Genomic DNA, 16,637 nt, shown 5'->3' with positions numbered 1-16,637 from the left:
TAGAAACTCAATAAGCTCTACATCTCATGTTTGGAAAGCAGTATGGTTATGCAGCTGCTAACCTAATGACTTGAGTCTTCTGCTCTGCAACTTCAAATTTTGTTTTCAAGCAGTGCATACATCAGTTTAGGCTTTGGACAAGGAGATTTGTAATGCAAATAGTGATAAACCAGAATCAGTGCTACTGACGAGTGTAATGGTGAAATGCAGCAAATCAAGTGTTCCTGGAGAACTGTGAGATTACAAAACCAATAAGCCATGAAGCACTTTTTTTTTTTTTTTTTAATCAATTCTTATATGCTGAAATAACACCTTCAAGAAAATCTGTTTATCCAGCCAGGCGACGGTGTCTACCTGTAAGCACAAAGGAAACGCCTTGAGAGTTCGTTTGCTGTATTTGAAGTTCTTATACCCTGCAGAAATAATTATTTAGAGTAACATGTAACTGAGGAGATCGTAGCAGGAAGTATATTATTTCTAGCATTAAATTGCTGCCCCGTTGCCAGTGCAATCTAGGGAGAGAACTGTATATAATAGTTAAACTCCCCTGGACTGACTTAAATTTTAAAATATTCTGACAAAGTAAGCTCTAAATCACTTGACATTTTGAACAGTTTTAAACGGGTACAAAACCGAAGCTTTATAAACCAAGCAGCATTTATAATGCTTCATATATAAAAACAATGCCTATTTTTAAGATTTGTTACATATCTATGTAGATACGCTTGCTGGAAAAGCCAGGTCTGTTGTAGACCAAATGCTGCAGATTAAGACTTGTGGCTTACCAGTTTCATTTCTGTATTTTCTTGGAAAATGTTTCGAGTTAGAGTTTAAATATAAAATGTAAATACTGTACAGATATATATTGAAATAAGTATTTCTTGGTGTACACAGGTGATTTGCATGACAAATACTCTGTATCGATCGTTGTTAAAAACGTAATGTTCTGTGTAAATCCACTGCGTATTAATCTTTTCATTTATCATCAAGAGCTGTTACTTAAGCCTGGACATTCTCAAAAATAAAGTGTGAAACTATATACCATTGTGTAGCTCCTCCTTTATCAAGAGTACATGCAAGATAATTGCTCCTTTTTTTTTCTTTCTAGAGGATGATTCGATTTTATAGCATGGATTATAACCGCTCTTGCAAGTGACCTTCTTTTAAGCACAACAGTTTAAATGATCAGGTTACAGAGAAAACCCTTTCACTGCAAAATAGATTCAATAAAGACTTGTGGCTTACCAGTTACATTTCAAAACCCAAGTTGTTGGGTTTGATGGAAAAATGGTTGGTTTGGATGGTAAAAAGGTCGTCCGTTTTGATGGTAGGTTTAGTCTGAGTATTGAAGGTTTCCATCAGTAAGCTCTGCATCTGAAAGACAAAGGGAAGAAATGTCATTCCCTGTTGTGATACTCAACATGGAACTGTCTGGCTCAGTGGTTTTTTTTCTAAAGAGAGAAGTCACAAGCCTGCACACGGCTTGATCTGCTCTCTGACTACAGGGCTGAACTGACTGGAGAAGGCAGCTTCCAAAGCCCTCCCATTAAACTGACTGCATTTCAGTTCCATGCTAAAATTGGTCAACTGTACAGAATATTAGGACAAAGCTACCTGCTTTGATAGCAAACGGTAGACCTTAGGTAAGTTGCATTCATTTGAAGGTTTGACTGGACAGCATCCTTGTTTTACTAGTGATCTTGTGGTCAAGCTGACCAAATCCTAGCCACAGAACAGAAGCGTTCAGAAACTGGCTAGAGAGAGCACTTATTAGAGAGAGCAGGAATTTAACTGCTTTAACGCTGCTCTTTCTCTCACGTATCTGGAATTTCCTTAAATCACAAATTATCACTAGCTATCCTTGTTAATTTATTCAAAGTAACATGAGTCCAGGTGAAAAGGCACACTCTAACAAGTCCTCAGTTGTTCCTAGTCTGCTCCTAGCTTACTTGAGAGGTTCAATACAGTTAAAAATAAATAAATAAATAAATAACCTGCTGAAGTGGCCTTTTTTCAGATTAGATTCCACCATTCAGAAAATCCTGCTTAAGAGACGTTTTTTCTTTTCTTTGAAAGACTGACCTTCCCCCACATGAAACTAATTAGTATCTTTAGGCTTGATGAAATACATGAATTCCTCAATTTACCAAAATTGCTTTGCACAGCCCTCCTATCCTGCTTATGTTGCAAGCAGCGTATCTAAGTGGGGTACTGTTGGGGTACATCTCTTTCACTCATGTAGCCCAGTGATCCCAATGCCCTGGACTTGTGTAATGTGTGCAAGACATTTACTTTCTCCCTCTACTTTTGACTGGTTTAGAAAAAACGAGTTCGCCATCTGCTGGCCAGAGAATTCACCGAAGCCCAAAGAGCATTAGAGCAGACGCATTTTCTTCTGTGCTGTTCCTGATTTACCAGCTAGAAGAGACACTTACAGTTTAGTACAATCAGGATTCTTTTGACATTAGTAGCATAAAAAGTCTATTTTTGCAACACTGGTATTTGAAAGACCTCCGTTCAGTCCCTAATTTTGTTCTTGATAATGGGACAGATTGTATTAATGTTTGCAAGAATGTGTGAACAAGCAGCCTCCCCTCCATGTCGTATTTTAAGATTAAAACTTGTGGTCGTCCCTGTCTCAAAACACAGACATGCTTTGCAAGAATCGCACTCTTAGCTTGAAGGAACTTGTCAGTGCCAGAATCTACCGACTATGGCAATTTACTTCATCATCCAAACCGGGCAGAATTTTTGAAAACCTCTTGCAAGATTTCACTTCTCCAAACATTATGTAAAAGACATTCAGCTGTAAAGCAAGAAGATGAAGTCCTTTGTTTCCTATGCCAGAATGACATTTTCAACACTGAACAGGATTGTCACCGACCGTTAACTGGTTGTTAAGTTGTGGCTAGGTATAAAATGTAGAAAATGTTTAAAAATAAAACTTGCCTTTGGATAGTGAACTGTCTTCTTCGGGGATTACTTCAGTTACCTGTAAGAGGAAAACAGATGATTTGGGGGGGTTGTTTGTTTTCAACATGTCTCTAACCCTACAATTAAATAATGCTAAAAGATGCAGCAATTTATCTTCCTGCAAGTGCTTATTAAGATATCTGAGTAACTGCGACCGTGGCTTCATCACAGATATATATATATATATATTTAATACTACACACTTCTGCTCAGAAAGAAAATCACGGAAAATGTAAAATTTCATTTGAGATGTTGAATTTGTTGCAGTGTGAGATCTTCTTGATCACATGATTCTATTCGTAATTAAACCATATTATCTACTGAGAGACCAAGATTATGACAAGAACAGCACAGAGTTCAGCATGAAGCCGATCAGGAGCTCAAGTTTGTATTTATTTTTTTGTAAGGAGATGTACCAAGCTGGCTTTTTTATTGTTTCATCAGCACATTTCTAAGCCTATACGAGCAGGGGAAAAAAAAAAAAAACAACAAAAAACAAGTAGAACAACAGCAGGGCTCCTCAGTTTACAGCATGAGGTCGCTTTTTCCAGGTGAAAAGCGGAGCCATAAGTGGCAGTACACTAAAGCCCTGGCACGTTGAGATCCGAGAGGAGAGCTGTTTGGCCCTCCTTTTCACTCCTGGGAACCACATACCTCAAAACCCACAGACTATGGGATATATCTCAGAGAAATCTTGGGAAAGGAGAGCATGAAGAGCATGTTTGTAAATTTATTTCTCCCTGGGCTTCTTCTGCTTCTCCACGAAATACTTGTTTGAATATAACTTTGGCAGCAGTACTTATGCTGTTTTGCACCCACCACATTTAAAACTCCTACAAAAAACTGAAAAGTTAGACTGAAAAGCATCTCTTTCCGTTCTACTTTGTAAAGCTGCATGTTTTCCTCATGCAAAACAACAGGGGAATGGAAGCTAGAAAAGGAAATGCTGAATGTAAAACAAAACAGACCAAACCTCAGCCCTCCAGGACAAAAGCCGATAACTAAGTCCTTTCTAACATGCTGATTAGGTTTCAAGAGGATACCGCTTTAAATAAGTGTAATTGTCTGTCCATAGGCAGAAGCTGAATAATGACAGGATGAATATCTATACTTAATTTTTTGTTACTGTCTTCCTGTAGCACACAGGGACTTGTTACGTTTAGGGAAAAGGCTAACCTAATGGAGGGTTTAAACCATAAGCTAGTTTGTTATACCAAAATGACTGAGAGAACAAAGCATAAAGTGTTTTCAGATTTCTAGTACACCTTGATTGCTATCCATTAAACTTAAGACAGGTTAAACAAAGCACAGGAAATAAGAGAACTCCTAGTCCCACAACTGGCAAATTGTGCGCACACTTTCCGTTCCTGAGAAAATAATACACAAACCTGAAAAATGCATTTAACTGAGAAACGAAGACATCCCTGTCCTATTGGAAGACTAAGGTGACAGCTCTTGGGCTCAGTGATTTTCAGATAAGCTCCAGTCTTCAACTTGCAGACACCAGTGACAGCTCCTTTTTTCGGATTGAAAGGGAAAATGTTTCAACAACACATTGAAAACATACTTAAGGGACAAGAAACAAAATCAAGACTGCAGTGAGAAGGAAAACAGAAAAACAATACTGGGAAAAAAAAAAAGAGAAAAGAGAAAAGTCCTTGGTCTTTGTATCGACCAACGAGATAAGCCTTACACATTTTTAAGTTTATTTTTGACGACTGATTGATGCGTTACCAGATATTAAGTACTATTCAAGAGGAAATATTATCACTAGTAAGAATTAATCCGATGCACCAGCCCTTATTCAAAATACATCAATTTCTAATTTGGAGATAACGTCTCTCTGACAAGGAAGTAGAAAAGCTGTAAATACCGATATAGTTTCCTCTCCCGATGTTCCATATACATACCGATGCTGTTCCTACACCTACACTCTGTTTCCTTATGCTGATGTTCACGATGAAAGTGCAGAAGGGATGCTTACTGTTGCCCGGGTCAGTCCTGTTGCCAGGATGGGAATGTATAGCCTACCGGCCCTCTGGTGCTGTTAGGCTGCACTCGGAGTGTGAGCTCTAGGCCTTATTTGGAAAAGACTGCGTTATTTGAGTGTACAAACCCGAGATATTCTGCGGATAGGTGATTCTCAAACCATGTCAGAACCACCGCTGTGGCGTGTGCTGGAGTCGGACGCGCGTTTGACTGATCAGGCGGAGCAGGTGAATTGAATTTGTTGCTGGATGGCGAGGTGTTCTGGGGGAAGAGCTAGTCTAAGGAAAACTTCCTCTTACTGCCCCTTCCCATCTCAAATGGCCACTGCCTGGGGAAATTGCTTCTTTATGACATTAACTACAACGTTACAGTGAGGATGAGGAATCATCATTACTCCCATAGTTATTTGCTGCCAGGCCGCAGCGTTGATTTCAGAGATTTAAAAAAAAAAAAAAGGAAAAAGAAAGGAAGTATGTATTCTTTCACATACTCTCTTTTCCCTGAGAGTAAATGTTGTAGCTTCAGCAGTACCCTTCCTCTGGAAACGATTCCCAGTGCCTGCTCAGACACTGGGGAGGAAAATGACAGAGAGAACAATGGAGGAGAGCCACCTGATACAAAGAAAGGAAAATAGGGGTTATGGATGAAGGGAAAGCCACTACATAAAAAATTGGTGCTATCTAAAAATTGGTTAAGGGTTTGGGACCTGCAGGTGCTGCCTACACGTGCGTGTGTTGCAGTCGTGCCTGTTGCCACTGCGCAAAATGGAGAGAGCTTCTTTGTCGAATGCAGCATGTTAAAGCATGCGCCATTGCCTGGAAGAAAAGCACGGCCTTCCCTCGTGTGGGACTTCTTCCACATTGATCTGTGGTTTACCTGAAGGTTTACAATAACCTGCATAAGTTTCAAAAGCAAGCAAACAACCAACCAAAAAACAACACCAACATTAAAGAGTGGCAAGGCAGATGCTCATCTGGGGACTCTGACTCATCGGTGACATCACCAAGCAAAGCACTGTGAGCGCTTCGGGTCGGGGCTGCTGCGGCGAGCCTCGCAGCCGGGAGGGAGAGCGGGTACGGTTCGCCTCTGTCGGGTCTGTGTCAGCCCTCTGCCCTGGTGGCTTCGTTAGCAGTGAGAGTTTGACTGCTGTGTTCCCAGCTTTCGCTTCTGCACCAACCGTGTGGCAGAGCCCGCAAGCTGCTTCCTCAGCTGGAAGAGGAAGAGGAGTGACCTCAACTGTGCCGAGGTAAAGCAGAACTGTTGAAAAGATTTGTCAAAGATGCGGGTTGTACCAGCGCAGCCGCTGCAGCTGCAGCAGGTCCTGGAGCATTGGAGAAGATAGAGAGGGATTCCTTCGTGAAAAGAACGCTGTGAAAGTGTTTTCACGCCGGAAATTAGGAGAAGCGCCTCTGTTGTTTGGATATCCTCTATTGACCTGGCACACGGGCATTACAGCGTACCTGGCACACTCTTTGTATTGTTTGTTAAAGAAAAAAAAAAAAAAAAAGTGTTTTAGGGCAGGCCAAAAACCTGCCTTGGCACTTCCACATCGCAGCAGTGCTTGCTGGATGCCGTGCATCCTGGATGCCAGGCCAGGATCTAAATCCGATGGTGCTGTTGGTAACGTGAAGTTCAGGAAGCACTTCTGGGTTTTTCTGCTCTTCCATGTGAATTTTTGCCCTGTGAAGGTGGTGTACTGAGCTCTTTTCTTACCAACAAATAGGTTTAAAAGCAGTTACAGCAAGGATGAGCTGTGCTAGCAGGAGGCTGTTCTGTGCTTCGACCGTGGGAAGATGAATGGTTTACCTATGCACCGTTAAATATAATTTGACACCTAGCACACAACACTTGCAGCCTGTGGGGTGCTTTAACAAGCAGGTAAATCAGCGGAGACTGTTTTGCAGCCAGGCTGATGCTGGGTGATTAAAAAGCAGGGTCACAACAAGGAGTTTATGCTGTTCTTTCTTGCTTGTCATCCGACTGTCCGCTTACACTGTTCTAAAAATAAAAAACCACCAAAACGGGGTAAGCATCTTTAATACCTTTATTATAAATGGAAGGCACAAAACAGGCCAGCAACAGAGACTGTCCAAGAGAAAGACTTTGTGCTTTATAAACAAACAAGAAATTACCCTTAGGTAGGTGTGATAATCCTTCCCTAATGCATTTTTTGGAGTGCAAAAATATTTTGTTCCCTTCTTGCTCTTCTCTCCAGGACAAAGGCAGAATAGCCAACTGGAAAGTTAGACCACGGAGGTCAGTTTGTTCCATACTGAGAAAGACAAGCCTGTAAAACAAACTAGACAGGTTTTCTTTGGACTAGTTATCTTCCTTCAGCAACGGCAAAGTTTATGACACTTGTTGGCATGTATTTCCAGACCCCCAGCTACCGTGACTGTAGTGCATCTGTAATTCTTTTGTACAAAAAGAGTTCAAAATCTCGTAACGCAAAAACTTTACTAGCACCCTGGAGAAAAAAGAAATCTAAAAATCTTGCCAACTTCTATTACAGACCTGCTGAGTGCACCAGAGTTACTCATTTTTATTCAGGCTTTCAGGGGCTAGTTCAATTGGTTTCTGTTCAGCACTTGGATCGCCATATTGGCAGATGTCAGTTAAAGAAAAAAAAAAAAAAGCTTTGGAGATCTTTTTTAAAATGAGACTGCTTTTTATGGCATTTAGGGCTGTGAGGTATCCTTGGTTTTTGCTTTCTTCCCATTCCTTAGACCAGATCCATTCATATCCTGAACAGCGTTCTGGGTCTGTTCAGGAAAATGGAAGGCAACAAGCAAAATGATGAGCTCCTTGGGCATTCAAAAGAGCTCAGTCTGGGAAAGATTTCAAGTCCAACATCCATGCTAAGGAGCAACCAACAAAAACCAACAAAACCAACAACTAATACGAGAACCCAACTTTTCCCCTCTTTACTTTAGATTTGGGAAAATTCCCTGCCAAAATAATACTTCCTGGAAAATTCACTAGTGTTTGTGTGAGTAAAAGGTTCCAAACTTTTATTATTAATTCGTAAGAACTATTTCATCCGCTTTTGTCCAGAAGAGTCAGAAATAATTTGCACAGAAATGTGCAGCATTTTAATGAAAGGATTCAGAATCACTCTAATTTGAACTTTATCTGGTCTGGTTGCAGGTTTTATGACGTTTAGTGTCTTAAAAAAAAAAATCAAAATATCTGACTTCACATCAGAAAAAAAAACCTGCTTGTGGCTAAATAAAATCTGTTGCAGCTCTGGTCATTGAAAAATCATTGGCTGTTAAATTGGACCTAAGTCATCTTTTCTAACCTTTCATGATCTTGCAGCAATGGATGATGATGGATATATGGATTAGGGAACAGCACGTGATGGCAAACCTGTGGTATTTGCTACAGCGCAGAAAGAAAACAAATTGCTTCCAAAAAATCAAACTAATTCAAAATTCTTGGTATCATGCAGCCATGCCACTGGCAAAGTGAGCATTGCCCTGCCTCTCAAAGCTTGCTGTATCCTTGATCTGCTGTCTTCCTGCTGTTAATTGATTGCAACTCTACGTGTCTGATCAGGGCTACGAGTTGTTCTCCATATGGATACCATACAACATATACTGTGCACGCTTGTGTGTATAGATATGTTTATCCTGTATGCATGTACATATGTATGCATATTTGTGTGCTGGCCCCCAGATCACTCATGGTATAAAGCATTGGCCTCGAAGGCATACTCATCAAAATATTTGGTAGATCCTCCATTTTTTTCTAGTTCCCTCAAAATGAGAGAGTTTTTACGCGCGCTCTGTGTCAAAAAGGCAAAACTTCTGATTTCCACTGTCGCTCTCGCTAACTTTCTATCACTCACTCCTCGTGTGTGTGTCTAAACACATATGTGGGTATGCGTATGCACATTTGTGTATTTCTATGCACTGGTGTGTTTTTTGCTGTACAGGTAATAAAGATGGGGAAAGGTTTTAGTGTTTTCTTAATAGGTGAAGAAATCTTGAAGACCAGAGATTGGAACATACTGAATTTTGAATTAAAAAAAAAAAAAAAAGTTAAATTGACTGGCTGTGGAAGATGGATCCTCATTTTTGCAGCCACTTTGAATCACGAGTTCATCTCTAAATGCACTGGGTTTTTTTGTTTTTGTTTTGTTTTGTGTTTTTTTTTTTTTTTGGTTTTTATTTTTTGAAGAGCTAACTAACCCTGGCTGTCTCCAGTCTGAGAGAGTGTTCAGATGGACTTGCTTCCTCCATTAGTTACAAGCTGTTTAAAAGCACATCCTATGTTTGAATTGTGGATGAGAGGCTCCCTTGGCAAAGTGAGGAGGCAAATTCTTCCTACCCCTTTATCATTAATTCACGGATTCAGTGTTGGTTCGGCCTCTAGGAGAAGTTAACTGGAAGTCTTTGAAGATCGATAACTTTGCTGAGGTTGTCCAGGTAGGTGAACTCGAAGACCCACAGTGACTGGAACATGCTATTTAATGCGTCATACTGCGTTCTGTAGAAGTTACTCGTAGCCATAGTTGATCATTGCCTTGCATGTATGATCAGGTGGTTTTTGAAGAAGTGACTCCATTTTCTTCCGGATGTGCTCCAAGGCATATTATTGAGGACGTGGAAGAGAACACTTGCTGACAAAGCTCCTGGCAGCTTTACAGAACTTTAGTTTAATATTGTGTTAGTTCCCGTAACAGCTGATTTCAAGGCATTGCTCTCCTCAAGAGACTAATTTGATGAACAGAAGAAAGCTGGAAAAATGCTTGTTACTCATTATTTTTCACTTGTTGGTACTTTGTTTAGGGTTACTTTTAAAAAGAAGATTTCACTGATCACAAGCCAGTGGAAGACTTTCAGCCCAAGCAAGGGTGAAGACAGCTCTCTCCAAGAGAAGAGGAAGTCCCTGTGGAGAGAACCCGAGCTTGTTATCAGAACTTGTCGTCATGTCTAAACAAGGAGACGATTGCTACTTCTATTTCTATTCTACCTGTACCAAGGTATGGCTGGGTTTCTTTTGCTTTGCTTTGCTTTGGTTTTTTTTTTTTTTTTTTTTTCATTTTTTTCAGGAAGGGGTAGAGTAGGAGGAGGAGGCACACTGGTCTTTGGTTAACGTGATAACCAGATAGATTCTGAATTCAATCGTAGCAACCTGAGGCAGTAGCATGGACGTTTTTGAGGCTGTACTATATTTTCCTTGTTGGTTTCCTTTTGGTTACAGGGAGACAACTGTTCCTTCCGCCACTGCGAAGCTGCTCTGGGGAACGAGGCAGTCTGCACGCTGTGGCAGGAGGGTCGTTGTTTCAGGAATGTCTGCCGATTCAGACACATGGAAATTGACGTGAGTGCCTAAAGATGTGTTCTCAAAATAAATCAACAAAAGCATTTTTCAGTGCTGTAGGTGTGCTGATTGTGCTTTTGCAGGATAGAGTCATTTGCTTTGGAATTACACTGGTTTCTGTTAGCAGGGGAGGGGGTGGGAGGAAGGAGAGGGAAATAAAATCAATGCCTTAAGTATGTCTTAGCAAGATTTTCTTTTATTAGACGCCGACAGTATTTTCTCAACAGATGCAGAATAACCGCTAACTAGACTGCTAAAACCTGCTGGAGCAGGGGGGTAATAAACAGGCTGTACTAGCCTCCTGAGAGCAGGCTTGATAATGATCTATCAGGTCTCTTGTGTCCCGGAGTCCTTCAGATAATGCTGTTCTAGCTGCCTGGGCTAGGAAGCAGTGGGGAAAGTTAAAGGTGCAGAAGAACGAAGTCTCCAAGAAGTAGTTCTGGATAGAGTTAACGTAGGCAATTTAAGATGTTCTTTTTCCCTCTGAATAATCCTAGTATAATCCTAGGTGTATCAGTTTAACCCATCCTAAACTGATGTCTGAGAGTGCCTGTCTTCTCAAACTGAATGATGACAGGGCTAAACGTGCATAGTGGTTACAGCTTCTGCAAACTTTGTGAATATGCCCGGAAATACTATACTTCCGTGATAAACTGACCTTTGGAATGATGTTTCAGCACTGTATTGTGACAGCCCTATCGCTGTCGTGACCTGGAACTGTGCATCTCTTTGCAAACCTTAGGTGCATGTTATCACGAGCTTGTCTTTCTTTCTGTCTTCAGAAAAAGCGCGGTGAGATTCCCTGCTACTGGGAGAAGCAGCCAGTAGGCTGTCAGAAAGCCAACTGTGCTTTTCATCACGCAAAGGGACGTTACATCGATGGAGTCTTCTTACCACCAAGCAAGAGTGAGTTTAGGTCCTTTTTCTTTAAGTATTGAAGAATTAATTTTGCATATTACTTAGTGGGTGCCAATAGTGTAGGAGACATCAGGTAACCGTCCATTTGTGAGTGCAGGAAAAGGTCTGCAGTCCTAGGTGGTCAGCTAAACCGAGTGTACTGCTGCTGTACTGCTGGTATTTGTTTTCTGCTTTCATGCTCAGCTTCTCTCTGCTTTGTGTGATATTTGCCTTGCAGTTTGCTTTCTGTTGTTTCGTCTTCTGCTGGGTGGTAGGGAGATGTGTTGTTGTTTGAAGGCAAGTCATTGTTCACGGTGTAAACAGTGGCGGGATGGGCAAAAGGAGATGCTGAATTCATTGTCTGTGCAGGTTATCTGCCTTAGCTACCATCTTCGTGCATTGTGGTCAAAGTTTTAAACTGCCATATTACTGATGATCCTCCTCTTCCTCTAGCTACACTGCCAAGTCCGCCTGAGTCTGCGGACGATGATTTGAAAGTGGCTCAGATGTCACTGCAGCAAAACAAACTTTCTGTCCAGTCCAATCCCTCTCCATAGCTAAGGCGGGTGATGAAAGTGGAAAACTCGGAAAATGAAATGTCCCAAGCCCTACACACCCTCCAGTTGTAATCAATGCTGCAGATGATGATGAAGATGATGATGGTGAGCATGGTTTGGTTCTTGGAAGGAATTTGTGCTGTAAATGATTGTGTAAGTCTTTGGTTCTTGGAAGGAATTTGTGCTGTAAATGAATGTATAAATCACAGATGACCTGAGGTCTGACTAGCGATAGGGCAGGCAGTCTGGTCAGGTCACTGGTGGCTTTGTCTGGCAGTCAGTGGACAGAACCTGAAATGTTGGAGGAAAGCTTAGAACCACTCTTGGCTTTAGCTGGTCTGTTGTGTAAAGCTCTATGTGAAACTAGGAAGGAAATTCCTTTTTTTTTTTTGTCTGAAGAGTAATATGTTGTGTAGTAGTTAAAGCTGCAGAGAGAATCTAGAGTCCGAGATGTTTTGTCCTAGGGTAGTCTACTTACGAGTTCATCAGGTCAGTGTAGCTGTATAATAATAAAAAAAAAAAAAAGCTTTTTTATAGGAACCATGGACTGAAGTGTCATTGCATGAGCTACATAATCACGAAGAATCTGGCCTATGCATAACTGAATAGATTTTTCCCCTTCAGACCAGCTTTCTGCGGAAGGAGAAGAAACTAAAACTCCCGTCCAGCAACCAGCTGAGGAAGGCCAAAATGGATTACGGATGATTTCCACTCGGAAAGCCAGTGCTACTACTGCTAAACAAGGTATTCCAGCACCTGTAGTAGGATAAATCGGAAGGAGAACTTGACAATTAACTCAAAAGCAATGTGGCGTAAAAACACAACAGAATGTAGGGGTGCTGAATGGACTCGGTTATTTCCATGATCTCATTTCTCCCTGATACCATCATGTGCCCATTGGGTCAGAAAGTTGAACTCCTTTTCTTTCCTTTTGGAGAACAAAACAGGGTCACAGCGTGGAGTTTAAATGGCTGCACGTGCAGCCTGGCAACCACTGTTGAAAGCCATATCTAACGATAGAGGGATCTAATATCACGTAAATGGATTAAAATTAAAACTACAGTTTTTACCCTGAAGGGTGAAAGGAGGGGCAAAATGCCATTGATTCTATGGTTGTTTGACTTGTGAGGAGTGTTGACAGGGTTTATTCTAAATACTTCTGAAAGTTCCTGAGCACTAAGAAGCCTGAGGATCTGTGGTCCTCAGTGAGTGCCTCTAAGCCTTAGTCTCATTAACTGTTTTCTGTTTTCAGAGGACGGTCTGAATTTTGGAATAAAAACACTTGAAGAAATCAAATTGCAGAAAATGAAGGAAAAAACTAAGAGACACGGTGGTGAGTTAATATTCCCTACTTTCTTACCCTGTTCACCTTCATCCTGTGTGATGATTTTTCTTTCAAAAAAAAACTCTTCCAGTAATACCGGGTAGCTGGCTATGCTTTGGTGAATCCAACTATTTGCCAAAGAAGTGAAATTTGATTGGCTTCAGAATGGCAGGTGATGGTGGCTGGGAGCTGCTTGAGGGATAGACTTCCATGTTTAGCTGGGGGCATCGAGCAACCTGATTCTCAGCCAGCTGGTATTCTAGATGGGAATTCCAAGGGCAACCAGAGGCAAATTAGTCACCTCTCTTATTTGCATGCTCTGGTCACTGTATGTTTGACAGTAATGAATAATTAAAGTTTTTTGTTCTTCGTGATAGTTTTTTCTGTTTGGTAAACTTCCTTATGTTTTGCTTGCTCTGAGCAGAAGGTCCTTCAAGATCTTCTCTTCCTCCCGTCGATTCTATGATTTTTCCTGCTCCGGAAAAGGAAAATGTCCGGACAGTGGTGAGAACTGTGACACTGTCTACAGAGGAAGGTAATAATTCATGCTTTTGTTTTGATTTCATTACTCCTAAACTGGAAGGTTAAGCAAGAAGGAAGGCAATTCACCCCTGTTAGCCTCCTGGTGCTGCCGCCTTCTGTTCAAAACATGCTTTTATGCTGAAAGTCCCTGGTTGTACTGGAAAGCTTTGGTGCTCAGGTTAAGTGCAGTAGCAGGAGAAAGAAAAAAATGTGTCAGTATGCAAATAGGGGGATAACTGAAAAACAGGAGAGTAACGAGAAGAAAGAGCTCTAGAGGACAGTGCTATGTAAGAAGCAATTTCTGAAGCTTTAAAGAGGCTGACAGTGGCACGTGTGGACAGTAGTGCGATAGGAGTCTGTGTATAAATTATATTGTTTAGAGTTGTGCAAATTCCTTTGAAAGGGAAAGAAGTGAAGAAGTACTTTTACTCATAGACATTCACCTTAGAAAGGAATATTTCTCAGCATTTGTACCTAATAATATTCTGCTTGCTTATGCAGCTCTGTTCTGCACAAAGTATAGCTGTCAAGCAGACTCAGATTCATTCTCGACTACATTCAGCTGGAATTTGAGGCAAACACTGAGACTATGGATACTTTTTCTAAGTTCATTATAGTTGTAATATGAGTTTGTGTGGTTTAGCTGTCAAAACAGTGTCTTGCTGGTTTTTTTTGGACATGGGCTAACAGTATACTATTTCTATTGGCTACTGGTTTCTATGAAATAGAAAAATTTTACTTTTGTTTTAGGGGAGGAACCTGTGGTTCGACTAGATCTTGCTGAGAAACAAGGAAAACGGAAAGCCTCCGTGGGTAAGAACTTTTTATGAGCTGTTATTTAGGTGCCGCCTTCTCTATATGACTGCATTGAAGAGTATTTTTGACGTGTGAGAGGAAAATGCGTTGCAGTGGAGATCTGTGTTGACTGCAGAAATGGCAAAAAAACCATTTAGCAGCTGAAAGGCAATTTTATGAAAATATGCTTGAAAAATAGAAGCTTGTGGTTGACTGTTCTCAAATCTTCCTGCAAAGAAATGTTCTTAAAATATTCCTTGTTTTCTCCGTCTGAAGCTGATGTAAGCGCCCTTCCGGTGAAGCGCAGCCTTGCTGAAAGGCTGGGGAAGAAGGTGGAGGTTCTGGGAAATGCTGACAAAACACCAAAGAGAGGTACAGCTACTAAACAGGCATCTGGATGTGATTCACGGGTTTTGTATTTAGGCTTTCTGTTTGTCCTTTTCCTGCGATGTTTATTTTTGCATGTTGGCTGAGGTCTTAATCGCCGGGATTCAAAGTTACCTTTTCTGCCTTGTTTTCGAATGTGAACACAAAGTTGACGTTTATGCAGCCTCCCTAATTTGGTCTTTTTCTGTTTTGCAGTTCAAGTTCCCAAGTCTGTGAAGGAGAGACTAGGATTACCTTCTCAACGGACTAGTACTGCGAAAGGTAACAACTGGCTATTAAATATACTTTCTCCTTCTTCCTTTCCGTGAACTTAGACCGTTTTCATACAGCCCTAAAAAGGAATTCAAATGAAAACAAAGAACTGGTTCCTCTTGCTCGAGTGCTGAAGCTCTTCCGACAGCCACTATCAGAAATCTGGCTCTAGGTGTGTGTTTATTTTCCGCTTGTGCCTTGTCAAGGTTTTAAGCTGCTTCTGTGAACCATCGTATACAATTAGAATAGAGCCACTGCCGGGAGCAGGAATTTGAAATGCAGTCTGAAAAAGTAATCAAGTAAACTAGCATTTCTGTGTAGCAACTCTCTCTGGATAGGGCTGGTCTTCGAAATACAACAAGTGGCTCAGAGGAGGAGGAGAATGTTAGGCTATTGTCCTAAGATGGGTTATTGGGAACGCTCAGGCTTAGTTTTCCTTAGTACTGTGACAAATTTTGGAGACTTAAACTATTGTTGGACTCTCTTTAAATGCTGGTGCTTCTCATTTCTTGATGATGACAGGGAAGGCTGCTAAGCCAAAGGGAGAGATCCATGTGAAAACACTGGAGGAAATCCGTCGTGAGAGAGCTCTTCGAGAAAGTCAAGCCAAAGCCCAGGCTGAATGGCATGGTAAAACCAAAGATCCCAGCGCAGGGGCAAAAATTGAGGGTGAGCCCAAGAAGCAGAGTGTGCTCACTCTTTCCGGGCCCAGCAAAGTGCAGTCGAAGGAGCCGGCAGGTAAAGCCAAGCCAGAAGGAGAAGTGCGTGTTAAAACCTTGGAAGAAATAAAGCGCGAGAAAGCTCTGCGGATGCAGCAGAGTGGAGGAAATGTGCCAGCTCCCCCAGCACAACCTGGACCTGCCCCAGCTGGGCAGAAATCGTTATGGAACACAAAGCTATCAGGTAATAAGATGCTTTAATACCTGCCCTGGTGAGGTGCTTCCCATATTGAGCAAGTTCCGTTTGCTCAGGATCTGCTTTGCTTTTTCCTTCAATGCGGAGGATAAAAGAGTTTAAGGCTACAAAGTTCAAAGGCAAAGAAGGGCCAGAACGTGCAACCATGTCTGTTTTCATTAATTACGTGATGGTATTCTGTATTTCCCACTAGAAAATTAACACATTGAGGGGCTTTTTAGTCTAATTTTGGTATTCTGTTTTTTTCTGCCATCTGTTTATGGTATGAAGTCCTCCCTGTGTTGAGTTCAAGTTCACCTTCCTCTTTGGCATGTGTTGCTTAGCTTGACACGTGTATGTGTTTGTAAAGCATGCGTCAGCGTCTTAATGTGGGGGGCCAGTTTCTGTCAAAAATGACAGAGGATCAAAGGCCTCGTTGTTAAGATTATATCAACTTTGTAAAATGAGATTGTGTGAGGGAGATAAGGAGGGCTTCAAGGCTGCATGCACTGCACATTGTAGCCTTTCTCTCTGTCTCACGGGACACGAGGAAATAAACACACAAAGAAAACAAGTACCCAGCTTTCTTTCGTTTCTTCTCCTGCCAGCCAGACGTTAGGTCAGGAATGGGAGACTAGAATATGACTCTACACATTTGGATTTTGTAGAACAACTTAATAGATTTTGTGGGACATCACTGCAGGGGAGAGGAAGCTGGT

The 16,637-nt window shown here is 41.4% G+C and overlaps 1 protein-coding gene and 1 long non-coding RNA gene across 2 annotated transcripts; one reads left to right on the top strand and one right to left on the bottom strand.

Annotated features, from left to right (window-relative positions):
* Positions 1-265: 265 nt before the first annotated feature.
* LOC136791116 (uncharacterized) lies at positions 266-5,494 on the bottom strand. Its single transcript, XR_010832412.1, has 4 exons — positions 4,362-5,494; positions 2,950-2,992; positions 1,246-1,374; positions 266-354 (listed from the first exon to the last, which is right to left on the bottom strand). It is a non-coding gene; the product is annotated as an uncharacterized lncRNA (long non-coding RNA).
* Positions 5,495-9,998: 4,504 nt separating this feature from the next.
* LOC136791115 (zinc finger CCCH domain-containing protein 11A-like) lies at positions 9,999-15,096 on the top strand. Its single transcript, XM_066999607.1, has 3 exons — positions 9,999-10,290; positions 11,073-11,196; positions 12,369-15,096. Exons 1-3 carry the CDS (start codon positions 10,279-10,281, stop codon positions 12,512-12,514), a joined length of 282 nt encoding a protein of 93 aa, XP_066855708.1. The 5' UTR covers positions 9,999-10,278; the 3' UTR covers positions 12,515-15,096.
* The last annotated feature ends 1,541 nt before the right edge of the window (positions 15,097-16,637 follow it).

The sequence above is a fragment of the Anser cygnoides genome, chromosome 6 (assembly GCF_040182565.1).
Source record: "Anser cygnoides isolate HZ-2024a breed goose chromosome 6, Taihu_goose_T2T_genome, whole genome shotgun sequence".
NCBI classification, from domain to species: Eukaryota; Metazoa; Chordata; class Aves; order Anseriformes; family Anatidae; genus Anser; species Anser cygnoides.
Note: the sequence above shows the minus strand (reverse complement) of the source record. Positions and strands in the feature narration are given on the sequence as shown.

What these genes read in the sequence shown, in the direction of transcription:
- LOC136791115 (XM_066999607.1), top strand. An exon ending in CTTCTTACCACCAAGCAAGA is followed by an intron (nt 11,197 to 12,368) that starts GTGAGTTTAGGT and finishes TTTCCCCTTCAG; the next exon opens with ACCAGCTTTCTGCGGAAGGA.